The sequence below is a fragment of the Balaenoptera musculus genome, chromosome 10 (assembly GCF_009873245.2).
Source record: "Balaenoptera musculus isolate JJ_BM4_2016_0621 chromosome 10, mBalMus1.pri.v3, whole genome shotgun sequence".
In the NCBI taxonomy this organism is placed as follows: domain Eukaryota; kingdom Metazoa; phylum Chordata; class Mammalia; order Artiodactyla; family Balaenopteridae; genus Balaenoptera; species Balaenoptera musculus.
In genome coordinates this window covers 27,759,414-27,776,824 of record NC_045794.1, presented here as the reverse complement: position 1 = coordinate 27,776,824, position 17,411 = coordinate 27,759,414, and the positions used below count along the sequence as shown (strand labels likewise).

Below are 17,411 nucleotides of genomic sequence, written 5' to 3'. Positions count from 1 at the left end.
TATTCAATTTTGCTGCCTGGTAAACATTTTCTATTATCTGCCTACTGATTACTTAATCTCCTAATCATATAATAGCAAAGATAAAGTTCATCTTTTCTGTAAAACATTTTCCTACCTCAGGCAAAAGCCATTACTTGTTTTTAAGAATTCAAACAGGACTTTTTACAGGTAAGTCACCTCTGTACAGACTTTGTATTACATTACTATTTTTTGAGAAGTTGTTTACATACCTTTTTTATTAGATTGTGAACTCTAAGAGCTAAGCCTATGCATTTTGCTAATCTCTAATTCCTAGCACATAGCAAGGTTTCTGACATATAGTAAGCAAGTATAAAGTATTTGAGTGAAATGAGTAATGAACGAGTGAGCAAATGAAAATCCATTACGAATTAGATGGATAATCATGTCTGGCAAGGTATCAAATTTGTGATGGAAAGTAATCAAACAGAAGTTGGAAACATTAGCTAAAGCCAGACTGAGGGGGCCTTATAAATCATGTTAAGAAGTTAATATTTTTCTTCTGTAAGCAAAGTTAGTAGTGTGGGGAGGATAGAAATATAAGTTCTGCATGAAGAAGAAAAATTATAATATCAACATGAAAGGTGTATTGGGAAGGTGGAAATCTAAAAGTAAAGATGTTGGTTACAGATCTTTTCCTGTAGTCTCCTTTTATGAACAAGGAATAACAGACTCGCATGGTTTGGGTGAAGCAGTGCCCTCGTTGGCACACATTCTTCAGGTATGTTATTGCCTGAATCCACTCCCATCATAATGACACCATTTTAAACAGTGTTTGCAAAGTCAATCCAAACCACTGATTTGAACTACTTTCAGAAGCAGAATATTACAAAATATCTGGGAAATTGAGCATCATAGTATTTGCTTACTAAAATATCTATTCTTATTTCATCTGTATATCTAATTTATAATAATAATAGCTAATATTTACGTTGTAAAAACTGTTCAGAATGCTTTATGAGGATTTCCTCAGTTTATTCTCAGAGCAACCCTTGTAAAGTAGGCCTTCCCATTTTTATAGATAAGGAAACTGGAGCTCAGAGAGGTTAAGAGATTTTCCCAACATCATACAGCTAGTAAGAGACAAAGCTGGAATTCTAACTCAGGAAGGCTGTCTCCAGGGCCAAGCTCTTCATCAGTGTGCTGGATACATTGATATTAGTCACATGTCTACAGACTGCTCTGCTGTGGATTAAGCCTCTGCCCTTCACAGTCTCGCAACCTCGCAGGATCAGGTAGGCCAGTGTATAGTCACGTTCAGGTCTCATTATGGGCATTGTGTCTGCATTTCAGTGTTGTCTTTTTTTAGGAGTTCTATGCAAGTGGAACTCTGCACTACATTTCCTATTAACAGAGACGATAGAAAGCATAAGAACTGGGAGGTCTTTCCAAGAGAGGAGGTGGCTTTGTAGACAACTTCGGGTAGATGTTGTCACAATGAGTATAAAAGTCAGTAAGGAGATGTGAGTTAGAAAGGGACCTGTAGGGAACCTGTAATCAAATAGTCTCAATTTTCACGACAATAGAGCTGTCTTCTGAATAGTTGCTTATTTCTGACTCCAAGTTACTCTAAAAAGATTTTAGGACAGGTGTTGACTAGCTCTAATAAGAGTGAATCTTAACTACATAAAAATAAATGTTAGCAAATATTGTAACTGCTACAAGTTCATTGGAGGTATGGCCTCCCCCACTGGGTGTAGAGCCAACAGTGAACTGGCCACATGAGTAGTATTTTGGGCATTGTGGTTGACTTAGGTTAGTGTAGCTAAATTCCTTCAGTCTACTTTGAAGTAGAACTTCTGCATAGACCAGTGACTTTGTCCCTTTACTAACTTGACAGTGAGATCAGTTCTGAGAGGGACTTCCCTGGTCTTTATATAGCAGTGGTGCAGAGTGAATCTGCTCAGCAGGTAAAATCTTTGCTTCATTAATGAACTTGTGACAGTGACTCCAGCTCTGCCCACCTGGAGCTGCTACAGTGCGATCGCATTCAGACAGGAGAACATGCACAGCTTATCCTTTGAAAACTGTCAGATACACCATATCTGTCAGGTATCAGGTCATTTTTCTACAGAATTAGCATCTGCCTGCCACAGCATTTACCGTGGGCCTCGGTGCTTTCTGTAGGTAATTCCTTTGGAATTACATACTTTTCATGACTAAAGTTACTCACTGACAGGTGATACAAATTTTGCAATAGGGAAAACAATGTTCATTGCAAGTTTCAATTTTTTTCTTAAACACTATGCTAGCATAATGAATAATAAAATCCAAGTTAGGAGAGGAAAAATAAATTGATACATTCCGATTTGTGCTAGAGCCATCAAGAGCAGTTGTCAGGATCTTCTCATACCTCCACATTCAGTGATATCATGTTGGTAGCTTGAAATCAGCCATGGTGGGAGTATTTACATTATAGAAATTGGCAAATGCTACAAATCAGAGCTCTCCCCACTCCACCACCCCAGAAAGCTGGTTGTTAAACTGGCATACCGCTGGCACTGAATTTCCATTAGTTGATTAACATCAAGATGTGGATAATTAGGGTAAAGGCATATTTCTCCTTACATATCTCTTTTCAAAGAAGAATTATTTCCTTTGTTTTCTTGGAAGGTATTATGAAGCATCAGCATTACCCACCCTGCCTTTTTTTTTGAGTGGAGAAAACCTACTAAAATGCCCCATTCTTTTTTTCAAAATTATTTTTATTTACTTAGGACAAGAAGTATAACAGTTAAAATATTTAATAATTTATTTTGATTAGTAGGATACTCTTCCAAACATTTCAAACTGCAAAAGACTTATGTGACAACCATAGAATTGTTAATTACCAAAGAGCATTAGCTGCCTTCTTTGATTGTACACCCCTCCTACACATACTTATTGCGAGCCCCTGTTTGTCAATTTAGTATGGGTAACTCATTGGGAATTGGTGTGACATGGCTGTCAGTTCTCTATGTTCCACCTCACTGATTGCCACACTTTTGGGACACCTTTGGATGTGACATAAATAAAACCAATGGTCATTATCAGGGTGTATGTTCAAAATTCCTACTAAAGATTTATCATTATTTCTCCATTCTTCCATTTGGTTCTCACGATTTCTTTCCTTCTCTTTCCTTCTCTTCCTTCTTTCCTTCTTTCCTTTCTTACCTCAGTCTTCTTTGTTCTCTTAAAAGGGAAGAGGTGAAAACAATTTAGAGGTCAGAAATTAACATGCCTCCAGGGGTCAGACAGGCACTTAAGTAGACAGTTGTGAGACTATGGGCTGCTATCAGACTAGAGGATGGAAAAAAATGCCTACCCCAGGAGCAGTGACATTCAAAGTTCTGGAAAACACTTCAGGCCAAACACAGACTCATCTGAGAAAGCCTCTGTTAGCAGTCTCATTCTTAAGTTGAAGAAATTAAGTACTAGTGACCCTTCCACAATAATAGAAGCAGTTATCAGAAATTTGAGAAAAGCAACTAATCCAGCCTTCTTGGGATTTTACCACTTGGTCTGTCTTTCCTCTTTTGCTCTTATCCAGTCCTTCCCAGTACTTGAGTGCCTGCTGTATCCAAAGCACTGTTTAAATTTCTGAAATTTCAAAGGGGAATGGGACCTATCTCTGCCCTGGAGGAACTCCAGTTTTAGTGGGGGAAAGGCACCAGAAGAGATTATCACAGTCCATTTGATAAGAAGTGGAGAAGAGGTTTGAAAAGACTGTTATGCAGGCATTGAGTTGCTTAACTGATGTTGCCTAGGGATTGGGAAAAAATGTTGACTCGAGAGTCACGTTTAAGGAGCTGGTAAAGGAAGAGTAGCTGTTTGAATGTCCCTCTCAATCTTTAGCTCATCATGCTATCACTAGTTCATCTCTATCTTTTTTCAATATAGTCATTAAAAATATGAATTCATAAAACTCTGAAAAGTTGTTTTCCTAAACTCCTATTATTTGTTAACCATTTGCTTATGAGAAAGCCTTATAAACTTGCTGCCTTAATCTTATCGCCACAATCTGATTAACAACTGTTTCTCAGACTCACAGACTTAGAGAACCAATTTATGGTTATGGGAGAAAGGGTGGAGGGGAGGGATAGACTGGGAGTTTGGGATTGACACTGCTATATTTAAGGTAGATAACCAGCAAGGACCTACTATATAGCACAGGGAATTCTCCTCAATATTCTGTAATAACCTAAATGGAAAAAGAATTTGAAAAAGACTAGATACATGTATATGTATAACTGAATCACTTTGCTGTACACCTAAAACTAACACAACGTTGTTAATCAACTATGCTCCAGTATAAATTAAAAGTTAAAAAACACACAACTGTTTCTGCATTGTAAAGGCCACCCCAGAATTTGCCATTTTGTTTAGGATAATAGGACAAAATGACAAAACATTACTATAAAACATTATGAAATATACTCCTTTTTCTTAATTATATTTTATGCCAGTTGAAGAGGAAAAGCAATTGGTAGTACATTTCTCCTGCAAGTGACTTAAACTTCACTCTTTCCTATATGTGTCATAGTGTAATAAATGTATTTTAATGAATGTGTAATATAGTTATTTGTACTAAAATTTATGATGTCTTAAAAGAAACTTCCATTGTCACTTATGATAAATCTAGCTAAGGTGGGGAGGGGTCAGAGGAAGCAAACTGTACATTTAGAAAGAAAAGCTATAATTATCAGCCTTAATCCTGTTGAGCCTCTGGGTTAAGGGCAAGTTTTTTGGTAATATCAATACCAACTACTTTCTGGAAAAATAATATCTCCATGTAAATTTTTAATATATTCAATTATATCTATCTACTCCTGCACAAGAAAACATGTCATTGTGTTCCTGAATTTCATTTTTTATGTATATCTGGATATCAAACTTCAGAACTTTGCTGAATCTGAATTTCCTTAATTATGCTTTTCATTCTATTTACCTTTGCTCAGTTATCCCTTATTCTAAATATTCCTAACAGAAAAGGATTTATCTGGTCTATGTCTGTGCATAATCCTATTTAGTTATTTAAATAATTAAGAATTAGATAATTAAATGAGAGTCTAATTTCCCTTATTATCAAATAAGTATTTTCCTTTTTTGTAAGACTATAGATTTAAAAGCAGGCCAGAACTTATTTTTTAAAACCATAATCTAAATGTGTGGTTATTTACCACACATTTAGATTATGGTGTGGTTAAACTAGAAAATAGTTTAACATAAACTAGAAGAATGTTAGCTGAGACAGTGTAAACAACACAGAAACCTGATAGAAGTATCCAGATAGTTCAGTCTGGAGAATGACTTTTCCAGAAATAAAAAGTTGAATTATCAACTTCAGCCTCAGTTATTTGGTTAATTATTTAAACTCTTCACATTTGATGTATAAACATAACCAATATGAAGTCCATAAATAATGGAATTGGCAGTATTTCTAGTCATATTACTCTGTTGGTCATAATCACATTTTATACGTTGAATATTTTAGATGTACAAACAAACGTGGCTTAATGAGTTAAATTATTGTGTAAGTTTCTCTTTAAGTAATTTTAAAAGGTATAAGTGATTTTTAAAAATAACTGTTTTATAAACTAAGCCTCAGGGGTTTTAGGTCATTATTTTTAAATCTCTCAACGATAATTAAGTTGTTAAAGCAGACAAATCAAACAAATGAAGCAAATATGGCCATGATTACCTGGTCACCCCTCTCTGGTCTCCCTGAATCCAATGTTTTAAAGAATATTTGTCTCATTAGAAATGTTAAGCAGCCACCTTGCAAAGGTCCCCACTCTTCAGAGTAAATTTTCCAGTATCTTATTCGTGTCCTTAGCAGGTGGGCCCAGATTAAATGTTGTACTTCACAGAAATTATATGACATTTCAGTTTGCCAAAGAAATTCTTCATTCTTACCAACCAGTTCATAAATATCATTTGTCTACTTTGGGTCCAGCCCCCCTGGGATAATTGTTAAAAGAAAACACATGAATAGGGATAATATGGAGGAAGAAGAATCAGTGAAAGAAACAGAAGAATAATTTTTATTATATCAAGAGGACTGTATTTGCTTGTTTTTCTGCATCAGTTAGTTTATGAGATGAGTCTTGAACAGAAAATGAAATTCCCAAGAATGTCTTTGTCAGAGATTTTTTTTTAGACTGTATCAGTATGGGTTTTTTGAATTGTTTCTTCATGATTAGATTCAAGTCAAACTTTTTAGTAAGAAAAGTCGGGGGTGATGCTGTGTACTTCTGTTGGGTGGCATGGTATCCTTTTGGCCTATTATCCATGATATCAAGCTTGATCACTTGGTCAAGGGTGATCTGGCAGTTCTCTCCACAAAGGTCCTGTCTCTCTCTGCAACAGATAATATCTGCAGCGCTAGGCTGAAACCAAGTGTGTATTTTTGTCAGAGATTTTTTTTAAAGCATCCTCATGTTTAAAAATTCTGTGTGTATCTTAAATTGAAGGTAGTGTCTTATTAACTGTATCTTATGACACTCAAAGTCATTTTCCAAAAAAATTAATACTGTCATAGAACTACTATTAAATTTTTTAAAATTCTTCATCAAAAAAAGTGAGTTGATATATTTGGATAAAGCCACTGATGACTTTGTTGCTATCCTGTGGTTAAAGTTTATGCCGTCATGGACCTTGAGGGTATTACACTAAGTGAAATAAGTCAGATGGAGAAAGACAAATACTGTATGATTTCACTCCTATAAAAAAAACAGTGAAAAAATCAAAATAAGTAAACAAACCAAACCTAACAAAAATAAACACATAGATACAAAGAACAGAGTAGTGCTTACAAGAGGGGAAGGGGGCAGGGGAAGGTTAAATGGATAAAGGGGATCAACTGTATGGTGAAGGATGAAAACAGTTCTTGGTGGTGAGCATGCTGTAGTGTATACAGAAGTAGAAATATCAGGCTGTACACACGAAACTTGTATAATATTATAAACCAATGTTACTGCAATAAAAAATAAATTTTAAAAAACATATGCCTATCTTGGAGGTACAGGCTGTCTGAGCACCATATTATTCTACTCTAGATCTTAAGCATCTTCATCTGTCCTAGTCTGGCATCCCAAACTTCTCCTTTAGGTGTTAAAAATGTCTACTCAAGTTCCAGTAGCTCCTGGGCATATTTTTAAAATTAGTTTGCTGTTATAATTCATTTAAAATGGAATTTGACATTCTACCTTGAACAGCCTGCTAAGTCAAGGGGAAATGACTCTTGCTGACCAACCAGATGATTTCTGGCTGAACTGACTCTTCAGAATACTTTTGGAAGACCTGAAAATGTAGGAAAGCAGAACTAAAGAATTTTTAAGGATAGATTTTCTCTTCCTACACCTTCTAGTTTCTTGATGTGTAATAGATGCTAACACATCTTTATTAAGTTGATGTTCCTTGTCCTGGAAGGAACAAGACGTGTAGGTTGTACAGCTTTGTTCTATTCCCAATGTTGCTTCCTTTTGCAGAATGAACAGCTGACTTTGGCTGATGTTTGCGGATACCTGCAGGATCTGATGTTGACTCAGAATAACAGACAAACCCTTCTTTTGACATAGAGTTTTTGTTCCTCTGCCAGTTCAGATGAGGCTCCCCTTTTGTTCTGTGCAACCACAAACTGCCTCTGCTGCTTTCTCTAGGTTAATCACAGACAAGGCCCAACTGTTTGATATGTATCAGCTGAGAGTTAAACAAAAGCCCAGACCTAAATCTCAAATAACCAGAGGAAGAAGGATGCCTCCTTATCAGCCAATGTCTTATCAAGTACCTATTGGGTCTTTGAATGGACTTGGACCAAGCACTTAATTGACTGGTACCACTTGGGATATAATTTATAACACATGGTATTAGGAAGCCTATAATTATTGATGAAAATGAAGATACAGCCACAATTTTTTAAAAACCACTGTGGTGATCACTATCTCAGTATGCTGCTTAGACCTTTAAGACAGGTCACATTAATACACATGTAAATTGTATGTTAGTAGGAAACCACCTATTATCAGTAGAAATAGCCCCATTTTTTTAAAAAAATCTCTGTATCTTAGAATTACTTGTTGGTGAAATGTCTTGAAAAGATTCACTCCTGCCTTATTATTGCCTGCCATTCTCATGCCCTGGTAACTAACTATAGCCTTTTACTTTAAACATTTCATGTTAGCTCATCATCTCGCCAGGCCAGTTGTCCATACCCCAAGTTTGGACATTCTGTGTTGTAACAAACTTCCTTCCAGTGCTGGCAGACTAGCTGTATTTGACAACATGCCTGCACGTAGCCCCACACAGATAACTTTTTATGGAAGAGCCATTAAAAATCCCATTAGAAGCAGGCAATTCTGATTTTAAACAACAGTCATAGGTCAGGGTTCTGAATGAGATTCTAGCACACCCTAATTTAAGGAATTTTGTAAAAACATAATATTTGCAAAGTATCTATAATAATGTCTAGCACACACACTAAATTTCAGTTATTCTTATCATTTGACACTGTTCACTCTTTGGTTTGCCATACAAATTTAAGATTTAGTCACACTGTCATTAATCTTAACAAAGACAATTCTTTATTTTAATTCTAGCAAGGTCCAGGGTGTTTGGTTTTCTTTTCTCCTTTTCATTGTGACACTCAGGAATGTGTGAGATAAATGGTCCTGGAGAGAGTCAGGAATCACTGATTTGCTTTCAGATAAATCACCTGAAGCCTCCTAAATATGTGAAGTTTTGTTCAGAGACACACAGAGGTTCAGATTCTATTTTTTCTCACCCTTTATAAGTCATATTAGCAGAAAAATTCTTCTTAATATCAAACACAAGCCACAGTTCGTGCTGGTATCCTCCCGCTCAGGCCCAGTGAAGGTGAAGAGCTCTGAAACAGTCCTGCTTTTATATTTAGAGTAGTTCACATCCTTCTCTACCCACCTCCTCCTGAGGCCCCAACCCCTAGCCCCAAGGACCTGGTATTTAAATTTCAATATACAACAGTGTGCAGTTCTAATTTCCTAAAAGGTACTCACATATTTACTCAGACTTCTGCTAGATTGTACCAGGGGAAATAAACTCATCATTTAATCAAATTCAAACCATGGACACTGAATTAAACATTTCCAATATGTTCATTGGTAACTCTGATAATCAACTTTTATTGAGTAGCTACTGTGGTTTTTATGCTCTTTCTTTTTTACTTTTCAACAAGATCATTGTTTTGATATATTTCATGTATAGTTTTGAGATAGTTTTCCAGATTAAACCTCTATTGGGCTGCATATAGGAAACAGTGATAGATAAATATTTCTCGGGACTCAGGAGATACAGTGTAAAAGGATCAATTCTGCCTAAGATTAGCCATGTTAATTCTCTGATTCCAAAAAACTTATGTATTAGCTGTTAAAAAATACTTTAAGATGAATATATCATTTTCTAATAATTTCTGATTATTTTCAGAGTGGTACAATAACAAATTCCTTTCTGACTAGTGACCTCTATTCATGGATGTATTGCTATAAAATAATCCACCCTTATCATTCGTATTTCTGGGTAGTTGAGTAAGGTAGGAACTATTTTTGATATGCAAGAGCAAATACTGAAGCAGTGGGGTTCCATGCACTTTCTGTCAGCAAAGGTATCAACTGTCAGGAACCACTGATAAGTCCCATTTCAAGCCAGTAGAGTCTGGATAATACCAAACTACAAGACAACAGTTAGTGTGTGTGAACTGGCAGTACTGCCAAATTGAATTACCATTCTCACCCAAAATAAACAAACTTGAAGTAAAACAAAGCTGAGTCATCCATCTGCAAGGTATGTAGTGGGCTTAGCTAGGGAGAGAGACCTTTTGATTTGTCAAAGCAATTTTAAAACTACTGCCATTTCTCCAAGCCAGATGTTGAAAAGGTCAAAGGGAGCTTTAAAATATGATAACGTTGTCTTGGAGTTGGAGGACATATGGTACTTGCTAAACAAATGGCATACTGAATGAATGTTAGGTAAGGTTTGCTCTACTCTGGAGCCGCCCTTAGCACAGAATAAAGAACAGCTCTCCTATCCTGACTTCACCAGTAATTTAATCTCACCAGGAAAAGTAACTTAAACTCTTTGGTCCTCAGTTTCTCCATGTGTAAAATAAGGAGACCGTAAAAGATGCTTTTTCAGTTTTGTCAAGCTTCTTAAGATCCCATGACCTTAAAGGGCTCAGAGAGTAGATAGAGGATCTTGGTTCAAATAATCATTTCTTGAAAAAAAACTATAGGAAAAATGGTTTTATTTACAGTTTATGAGCCCGTTCATTATCTTCCTTTTTTTTTATTATTATTTATTTATTTATTTATTCATGGCTGTGTTGGGTTTTCGTTTCTGTGCGAGGGCTTTCTCTAGTTGTGGCAAGCGGGGGCCACTCTTCATCGCGGTGCGCGGGCCTCTCACTATCGTGGCCTCTCTTGTTGCGGAGCACAGGCTCCAGACGCGCAGGCTCAGTAGTTGTGGCTCATGGGCCTAGTTGCTCCGCGGCATGTGGGATCTTCCCAGACCAGGGCTCGAACCCGTGTCCCCTGCATTAGCAGGCAGATTCTCAACCACTGCGCCACCAGGGAAGCCCCATTATCTTCCTTTTTAATGAACTAAGTGTTAAAGTCTTTCAGGTACAGTGAAAAATAAGGACGTGAATAATTACATTAGAAACCTCAAATGAGAACCAAAGTCACAGAAGGGATTTTGTTAAAATCAAAAACTCATTGTATCAATTCATTAACCACTAAATTATTAGTATATCCTTAGTTTTAGGTGTATTTGTCTTATCTCCTCAACTATTAGGTTGGATTATGAAATTGCATTTTCATGGGTTAAAAACAGTCGAGTATTATAGATGTGATCTCCCTGGGATCAGGGTGCAATGCTGGATACTCCTCCCTTGTTCCCTGCAGTTCTTGATATAATGCTGGGCACATTTGTTCTTTGACAAAATGTATTGAAAACAGTATTTGGGGACAGAAAGGCTTTTTTAAATCACTTAGTGCAATATATTATTTTAAAGAAGAAGAAAATACTACCCAAAAATTTCTCAGAATTGTAGTTCTTTTGATGTTCAGAATCACGCTGAGACATTATACACAAAAAAAGTATGCTTTGTGAGCCACAGAACTTCAGTTGAAAATTTTCACTTTTTAGCATGCTAACTATATATCTAGGTTAAATATCCTGTTTAATGGCCATTTATAAATTCAAACACTACCACTGGTCAGTTTTGTAAAATAGAATAAAAGGATGTTATCTGCAGTGTAAGTACAGCACACTGTCGAATTCTTTTCCTTAAGGTGCATAGTAAATGTACAGATAGTCACAGGCAACTGTTTTGTAATGTATTACATTTCTAATCTGTTATTCCTAACCTATTATAAATGTTTGCAGAGACAGAAGAATTGAATTTTTCTAATGATCTGTAAAATGATGCTAACTTCAACAAGTAAGCATTCTAAATAAAATTTTTAAAAAGGAGCAAACTGAAAAATAAAAAAGAATATGCTTTGAATACTCTACCTACCAGTGAAAGGAACTGGTCTGATAAAATTTATAGGAATAATTCTTAGCAAGTGAAGTTAGCAAAAGGGAATAAGGGTGGTTCTCAAAATTCTAAAAACCTGAAGGCATTGTTCTTTTGCCATTCTTGTTGATGGAGCTGTTAACATTTTGGGGGAAAAACATTTTTTAAATAGTTAATGCGGACAAGAAGAACTTAATGCAAAGGAACATAGTAACAGTAATACCAGAATATAAACATGATCTGAATCTGAAACATTGTCCCTAAATGTATTACTTTGCTGTGTTTGATAAACTTCAATCTCTATAAGGAAGCAACTTGCACTTGTAGATTTAGTCACTGTTTACAGAAAGGTGTCATGGCTTAGCCAAATTAGAAATAGAGGGCTTCCCTGGTGGCGCAATGGTTAGGAATCTGCCTGCCAATGCAGGGGACACGGGTTCAATCCCTGGTCCAGGAAGATCCCACATGCTGCGGAGTAGCTAGGCCCATGGAGCAGCTAGGCCCACGCACCACAACTACTGAAGCCCGTGCTCCACTACAAGAGAAGCCACCTCAGTGAGAAGCCCGCACACCACAGCGAAGACCCAATGGAGCCAAAAATAAAATAAATAAATTTATTTTAAAAAAAAAAGAAATAGACTAATTGCAAAGATGTTTATAGGTCATGCTTTTAACTTAGGTCTTACACAGTGTAAAACTGCATTTTTCGTGACATCTCTCTGCCATTTTAATTATAGAATTATCATATTTTAGATCATTTGGTTTAATATTTGTCAATAACAGTTTATGCTGAAACCTATAAAACCTCCAAATAATATAGTCTAACACCCTGTATTTACAAATGAGGAAACTGAAGCCCAGAGAATTTAAGTAGCTTTAAGTTACTTAGAATTAAGGCACAGCACAGTTGGGACTTGGACATGTATATTGCTATGGCTAATGTGCCACTTGTTCTCCTTTTAACTGCAAAATGTTTTCCTCATATATTTATACCCTCTCCAAAATGGTGTAAAGATTAAGTAAATAATGCTCTGACCTTGGTGCTTGGAATGAAGTAGACAGAAGACTTTTATTGACATAATAATGTGTTATGAATATATTTACAAGTTGTGTCCAGATTTGATGACCATAGGCAGTTGATGATTTATTGACCCCAGGACAAGTCTGTCATACTTTGACAAATTTGCCAGTTTTCCGAACCCTTGGAAGAAACTTTGAAACGAAAACCTATTAGATACACAGCCTGTCTTATGATTGATCGTTTGTTTGTTTGTTTGTTTGTTTTTCCTGATAGAAACATGAGTTCAGCTGGCCCTGAAGGGAGGAAAGTGATGAGAAGGTGTGATGGACTGATTGACTCACTGGTCCATTATGTCAGAGGAACCATTGCAGATTACCAGCCAGATGACAAGGTGATACAAGAATTAGATGTCTCTCGTATTGAATTACTTATTTTGTCTTACTAAGACTCTTCAGAGTATTCTTGAAGTAGCTGTTTGGGTTTGGCCTTATTTATTAACTCATTTGCTGAGCTTAAGATTTCCCATACATGCTCATAAATATTAATATCTATCTAGCCCCTTTTTTTTTCTACTTTCCAGACCCAAATTTCTAACTGTTTAATAACTCTGGATATTTGAAAGGAGCCCAAATGCTACATATTCAGCAATGAAATTCATCTCTTCCCTCATCTCCGAACTTACTCCTCTGTATAAGCCTTCTTAATAATTATTACCGTCTACCAAATGAAAATAGAAACCTGAGTAATGTTGGACTTCCTCTCTTCCCTCACATCCCACATCCACTGGACAACAAATCTTGTGCATTTTACTTCTGAAATGCTCTTTAGTTTAACCAGTCCTCTTTAATGCTACTACTGCTGTCATAGTTTGTGCATCTTTTATACTGATTATTGTAGTCAACTGGTCTCTACAAGCAATATCTCCTCCTATTTTCCAAGTCCACGTGGCTACTAAACAATGTACCTAAAATCTAAAATCATTCTGAACACTCTTTAAAAGTAAACTAGAACTGCTCCCCAATGTTTTAAAAAATTCAGCCTCTACTTCTTAGCATTGTGCTCATGACCATTTATGATTTAGCCCTAGGCTTTCTAGCTGTACTCATTTCACTCCCCCAGCCACCCTGCAGTCCAAGCGCACCCTGTTGCGTCCAGTTAACCTTGTAAGATCTAAAGCCTCAGAGGTCCTGTGGTATAACACTTGCAAAGGGATATCTATATGTATATGATCAATATTCATGTCCTATTTTCTCAGGCCACAGAGAACTGTGTGTGCATTCTTCATAACCTCTCCTACCAGCTGGAGGCAGAGCTCCCAGAGAAATATTCCCAGAGTATCTATATTCAAAGCCGGAATATCCAGGCTGACAACAACAAAAGTATTGGGTGTTTTGGCAGTAGAAGCAGGAAAGTAAAAGAGGTATGTTGGGAGGCCTTTGAAAGAATAAGTGTGTGTGTGTGTTTCTGAGTACTTAGTATATGTCAGGCTCTATTTTAAGTTTTTTTAATCCTTATATCTACCCTATGAGGTATGTATTATTAATACCCTCATTTACTGATGAGGAAACAGAGGTACAGAAAGGTTAATTCAGAATAATTCAGCAAATTAGTGGAGGAGATGGAATTCAATCCCAGGCAATCTGGCCCCAGATTTACACTATTAGCCATCAAACCATACTGCTCTATGCCCTGCAGGTTAGGAAGTAAGCTTAATGCCACATGGCCAGTGGCATAGCATTGTTTTAACATTAAAAGCAGCCCTGACATTCAGCTTTAAACATTCTAAAAACAAACTTGGACATCCTAAAAGCAAACCCCGTACATAGGAAGGACTGCTCCAGACTGGCATTTCATGAAATAGAAGGAATGTGATCTCTCCTACTCCTCAGAGTATCACGGTGTATGTGAACTTGGAGAACAACTGGTAAATTTAGAATCCTGATGCTATCCTGGACAACTTCACAAGACTCTGAGGGAAGAGGCCTGTTTTTCTTATCTTCAGAGTGGATGTGACTAATTTAGCTTTTAGCTTAACAGCAGCCTGTAAACTATTCTAGAACAGTCAATGCTTAATTCTCTGCATTCTCTCTCGCTGTGAAATGTAAAGTTGTGAGTATGGGGTATTGTGAGGGAGAAATAGTCATCATGGGCTAAAAGTTAAATGATTGTAAATCATACATATTTGCTTTTTCATTTTTATTTTAAGGGCTTCTTATTATGCTAATTATTAGTCTCCCTAGACAAGACAGTACTTTCTGGTCTCTTGGTTTGGGTGTGGAATTGTAGAAATCACTTGAAGGCATTAATTTTGGATTTCATCGTGTGTGTGGTTAGCAATACCAGGACATGCCAATGCCAGAGGAAAAGAGCAACCCCAAGGGCGTGGAGTGGCTGTGGCACTCCATCGTGATACGGATGTATTTGTCCTTGATCGCCAAGAGTGTCCGAAACTACACTCAAGAAGCATCTTTGGGAGCTCTCCAGAATCTCACGGCAGGAAGTGGACCAGTGAGTATCATGCTTACTTTTTTAAATAATGGCATTGTAGACACACCTACATTAAGCTCAGAAATGACAGTGAAGTAAGAACATAAGTTTTCTCGCTTCAATCAAGACAGTTCTCAGGAATTGCCAGAGAGAGTTCGGCTTTGCAGGAATTTCAGCCTCAGCTTCTGCAAACCCAGGTCAGACTGCGAGTGAAAGACTCGTTGGTATTTATGAGTATCAGTCAGAACTCTTTCTGTTACAAGTCTCAGAATCCTACCTGAACTGGCTTAGGCAAAAGAGAGGAATTTCTTGACTCATATAACTGAAAAGTCCAGGGTGGGTTTTCCTTCTGTCATGGTGGGACATAGGTGCCCAGCAATTATATTTGTGATTCTCTATCTCTGGACTCTGTTTTCCTCTGTTGGTTTCATTCTCAAAGGCTAGCCTCATATTACAGCAAAGATAGCCACCAGTGATTTCAGGCTTACCTCTTATCCAGCTCAATGTCTCCACAGGAAAAGAAACTACTACTATTTTCCCAATAGCTCTGTTAAGAACTTGGGGAATGAGTCTCACTTTCCCATTTCCAAACCAGTACCTGTGGCCAGGAGCCTGTGATGTTCTAACTGGCCAAGTCTGGGTTATGTGCTCACATGTGAATTTCAGGGGCAGGGGTTTCAGTGAGCGAGGGTCACTACCACTTGTACCACATGGAGTGGCTCCCTAAGGGAAAGTCAGAGTGTTGTTACCAAAAGGAAGAATGAATGCTAGAAGGCAGAGACAACACATGTCCACTGCAGTTCGAAAGGCTATCTGTGCTTTTGTGTCCCAGAAAGTCAACTATAAAATAGTTACTTCTCTTTCCAGATGTACTTTATACCAGCAAAATTAAAATATTAAAAAGAGTAAAAACTTACAAGGTCCTGTGATAAACCATAATGGAAAAAAATATGAAAAAGAATGTATATATATGTATAACTGAATCACTTTGCTGTACAGAAATTAATACAACATTTTAAATCAACTATACTCCAATAAAATTAATTTTTTTAAATTACTTTAAAAAAAGAGTAAAAATTTGTTCCTTTCCCCATGTATTTTACAGCTTACAACATAGTAAAGGATTCTATAAATATTTAATTATTTTAACTAAGCTTGTATTCTTTGCCTTGATCATAAAATGATTAAACTCTCCCCAAGTAGTTCACTCTATGGCCAGTCTAATTATCCATCATCATAGAGGAAAGCACTCTTGTTGATAACAAAAATATTATTTATTCCTTACTTGAGAAACCATGTTAATTCTTTAATGAACCATGTTCATTCTTTGCTCAGTTTTGAATAAAATTGTGAAATACTAAAACCAGTATTTCTCTAATTTTAGCACCATGGTTAAGAATACAACCCAATTTTAATCTCTTTGAAATTCTTCAGAATGTACTTGTGCACAAAGAGAAGGAAATGGGGAGTGACCAGGGAGCCCTGACAGACAGAAAGACATAATTTACTGTCTTATCTTCCCATTTCCCCATGCTTAGTTTCCCAAAACCATTTCTTTCATTTTCCCAAACTACAGAAGCCCTCTTATTAACTGACTACCAGCCAACTTAATAGAAAAGGTCAGAAATTAAATTGCTGTGTCTGTATGTATTTAAGCTCACTATGCTCTGAGGATGGTTCAATATGAGCTAACCCTTTAAGCTTGGATTTTAGCCTCTTCCACTCCAAAATCTTTCATGGAATCCAAACTATCCAGAGGTGCTTCCATGTTTCTGTCAATACAGGAATATTTGCCACCCAACATACAAGAATATGCCATTCTGAATATGTAGTTTATTCAGACTACATAATTCCTTTATTCATTTATCAAACAAACAGTATTTGAGCACCTTCTACATAAAAGGCACTAGCCTAGTGCTAAGTATATAGTGGTGAATAAGACAAAATCCCTGTGTTTGGTAATAATCTAGCTGGGAAAAAGAAATAAACAAACAGAAATCTAAGAGTTCCAAATCCAAAAGGAATCCAAGCAATGGATTTTAAATCATACCTAACCTTAGACCAGTCCAGTCCCCTGAAAGGAGACCTACACTAAACTGGTATTAATCCATACTCAAGGTTATTATTAGAGTTAAACTTGACTAGAGATTTATAGGAGAAATCATTAGCAGCATGGGACAATGATATGAGGACCCTTTGTTCTTTTAAGTTACAAGATGCTTTTTATTAAAATTTTGACTTACATGTATATTTTTTCTAATTATTACTTTCCCTAATTTTGCTATGTTTAGATGGTGTGATAAAAAAATGCTTGGCTTTGTAATTTCTAAAAGGAATCACTGAATAGAAAAACAT

General features: G+C 36.5%; 1 protein-coding gene across 2 annotated transcripts in view; it reads left to right on the top strand.

Moving 5' to 3' along the window:
* Positions 1-17,411, top strand: part of PKP2 (plakophilin 2) — an 84,724-nt gene that overhangs the window by 55,068 nt on the left and 12,245 nt on the right. For both annotated transcript variants that reach the window (XM_036865368.1, XM_036865367.1), the window contains exons 7-9: positions 12,843-12,960; positions 13,825-13,989; positions 14,904-15,077. In XM_036865368.1, coding sequence (XP_036721263.1) covers positions 12,843-12,960; positions 13,825-13,989; positions 14,904-15,077 — 457 coding nt within the window. The remainder of the gene's footprint in view (positions 1-12,842; positions 12,961-13,824; positions 13,990-14,903; positions 15,078-17,411) is intronic.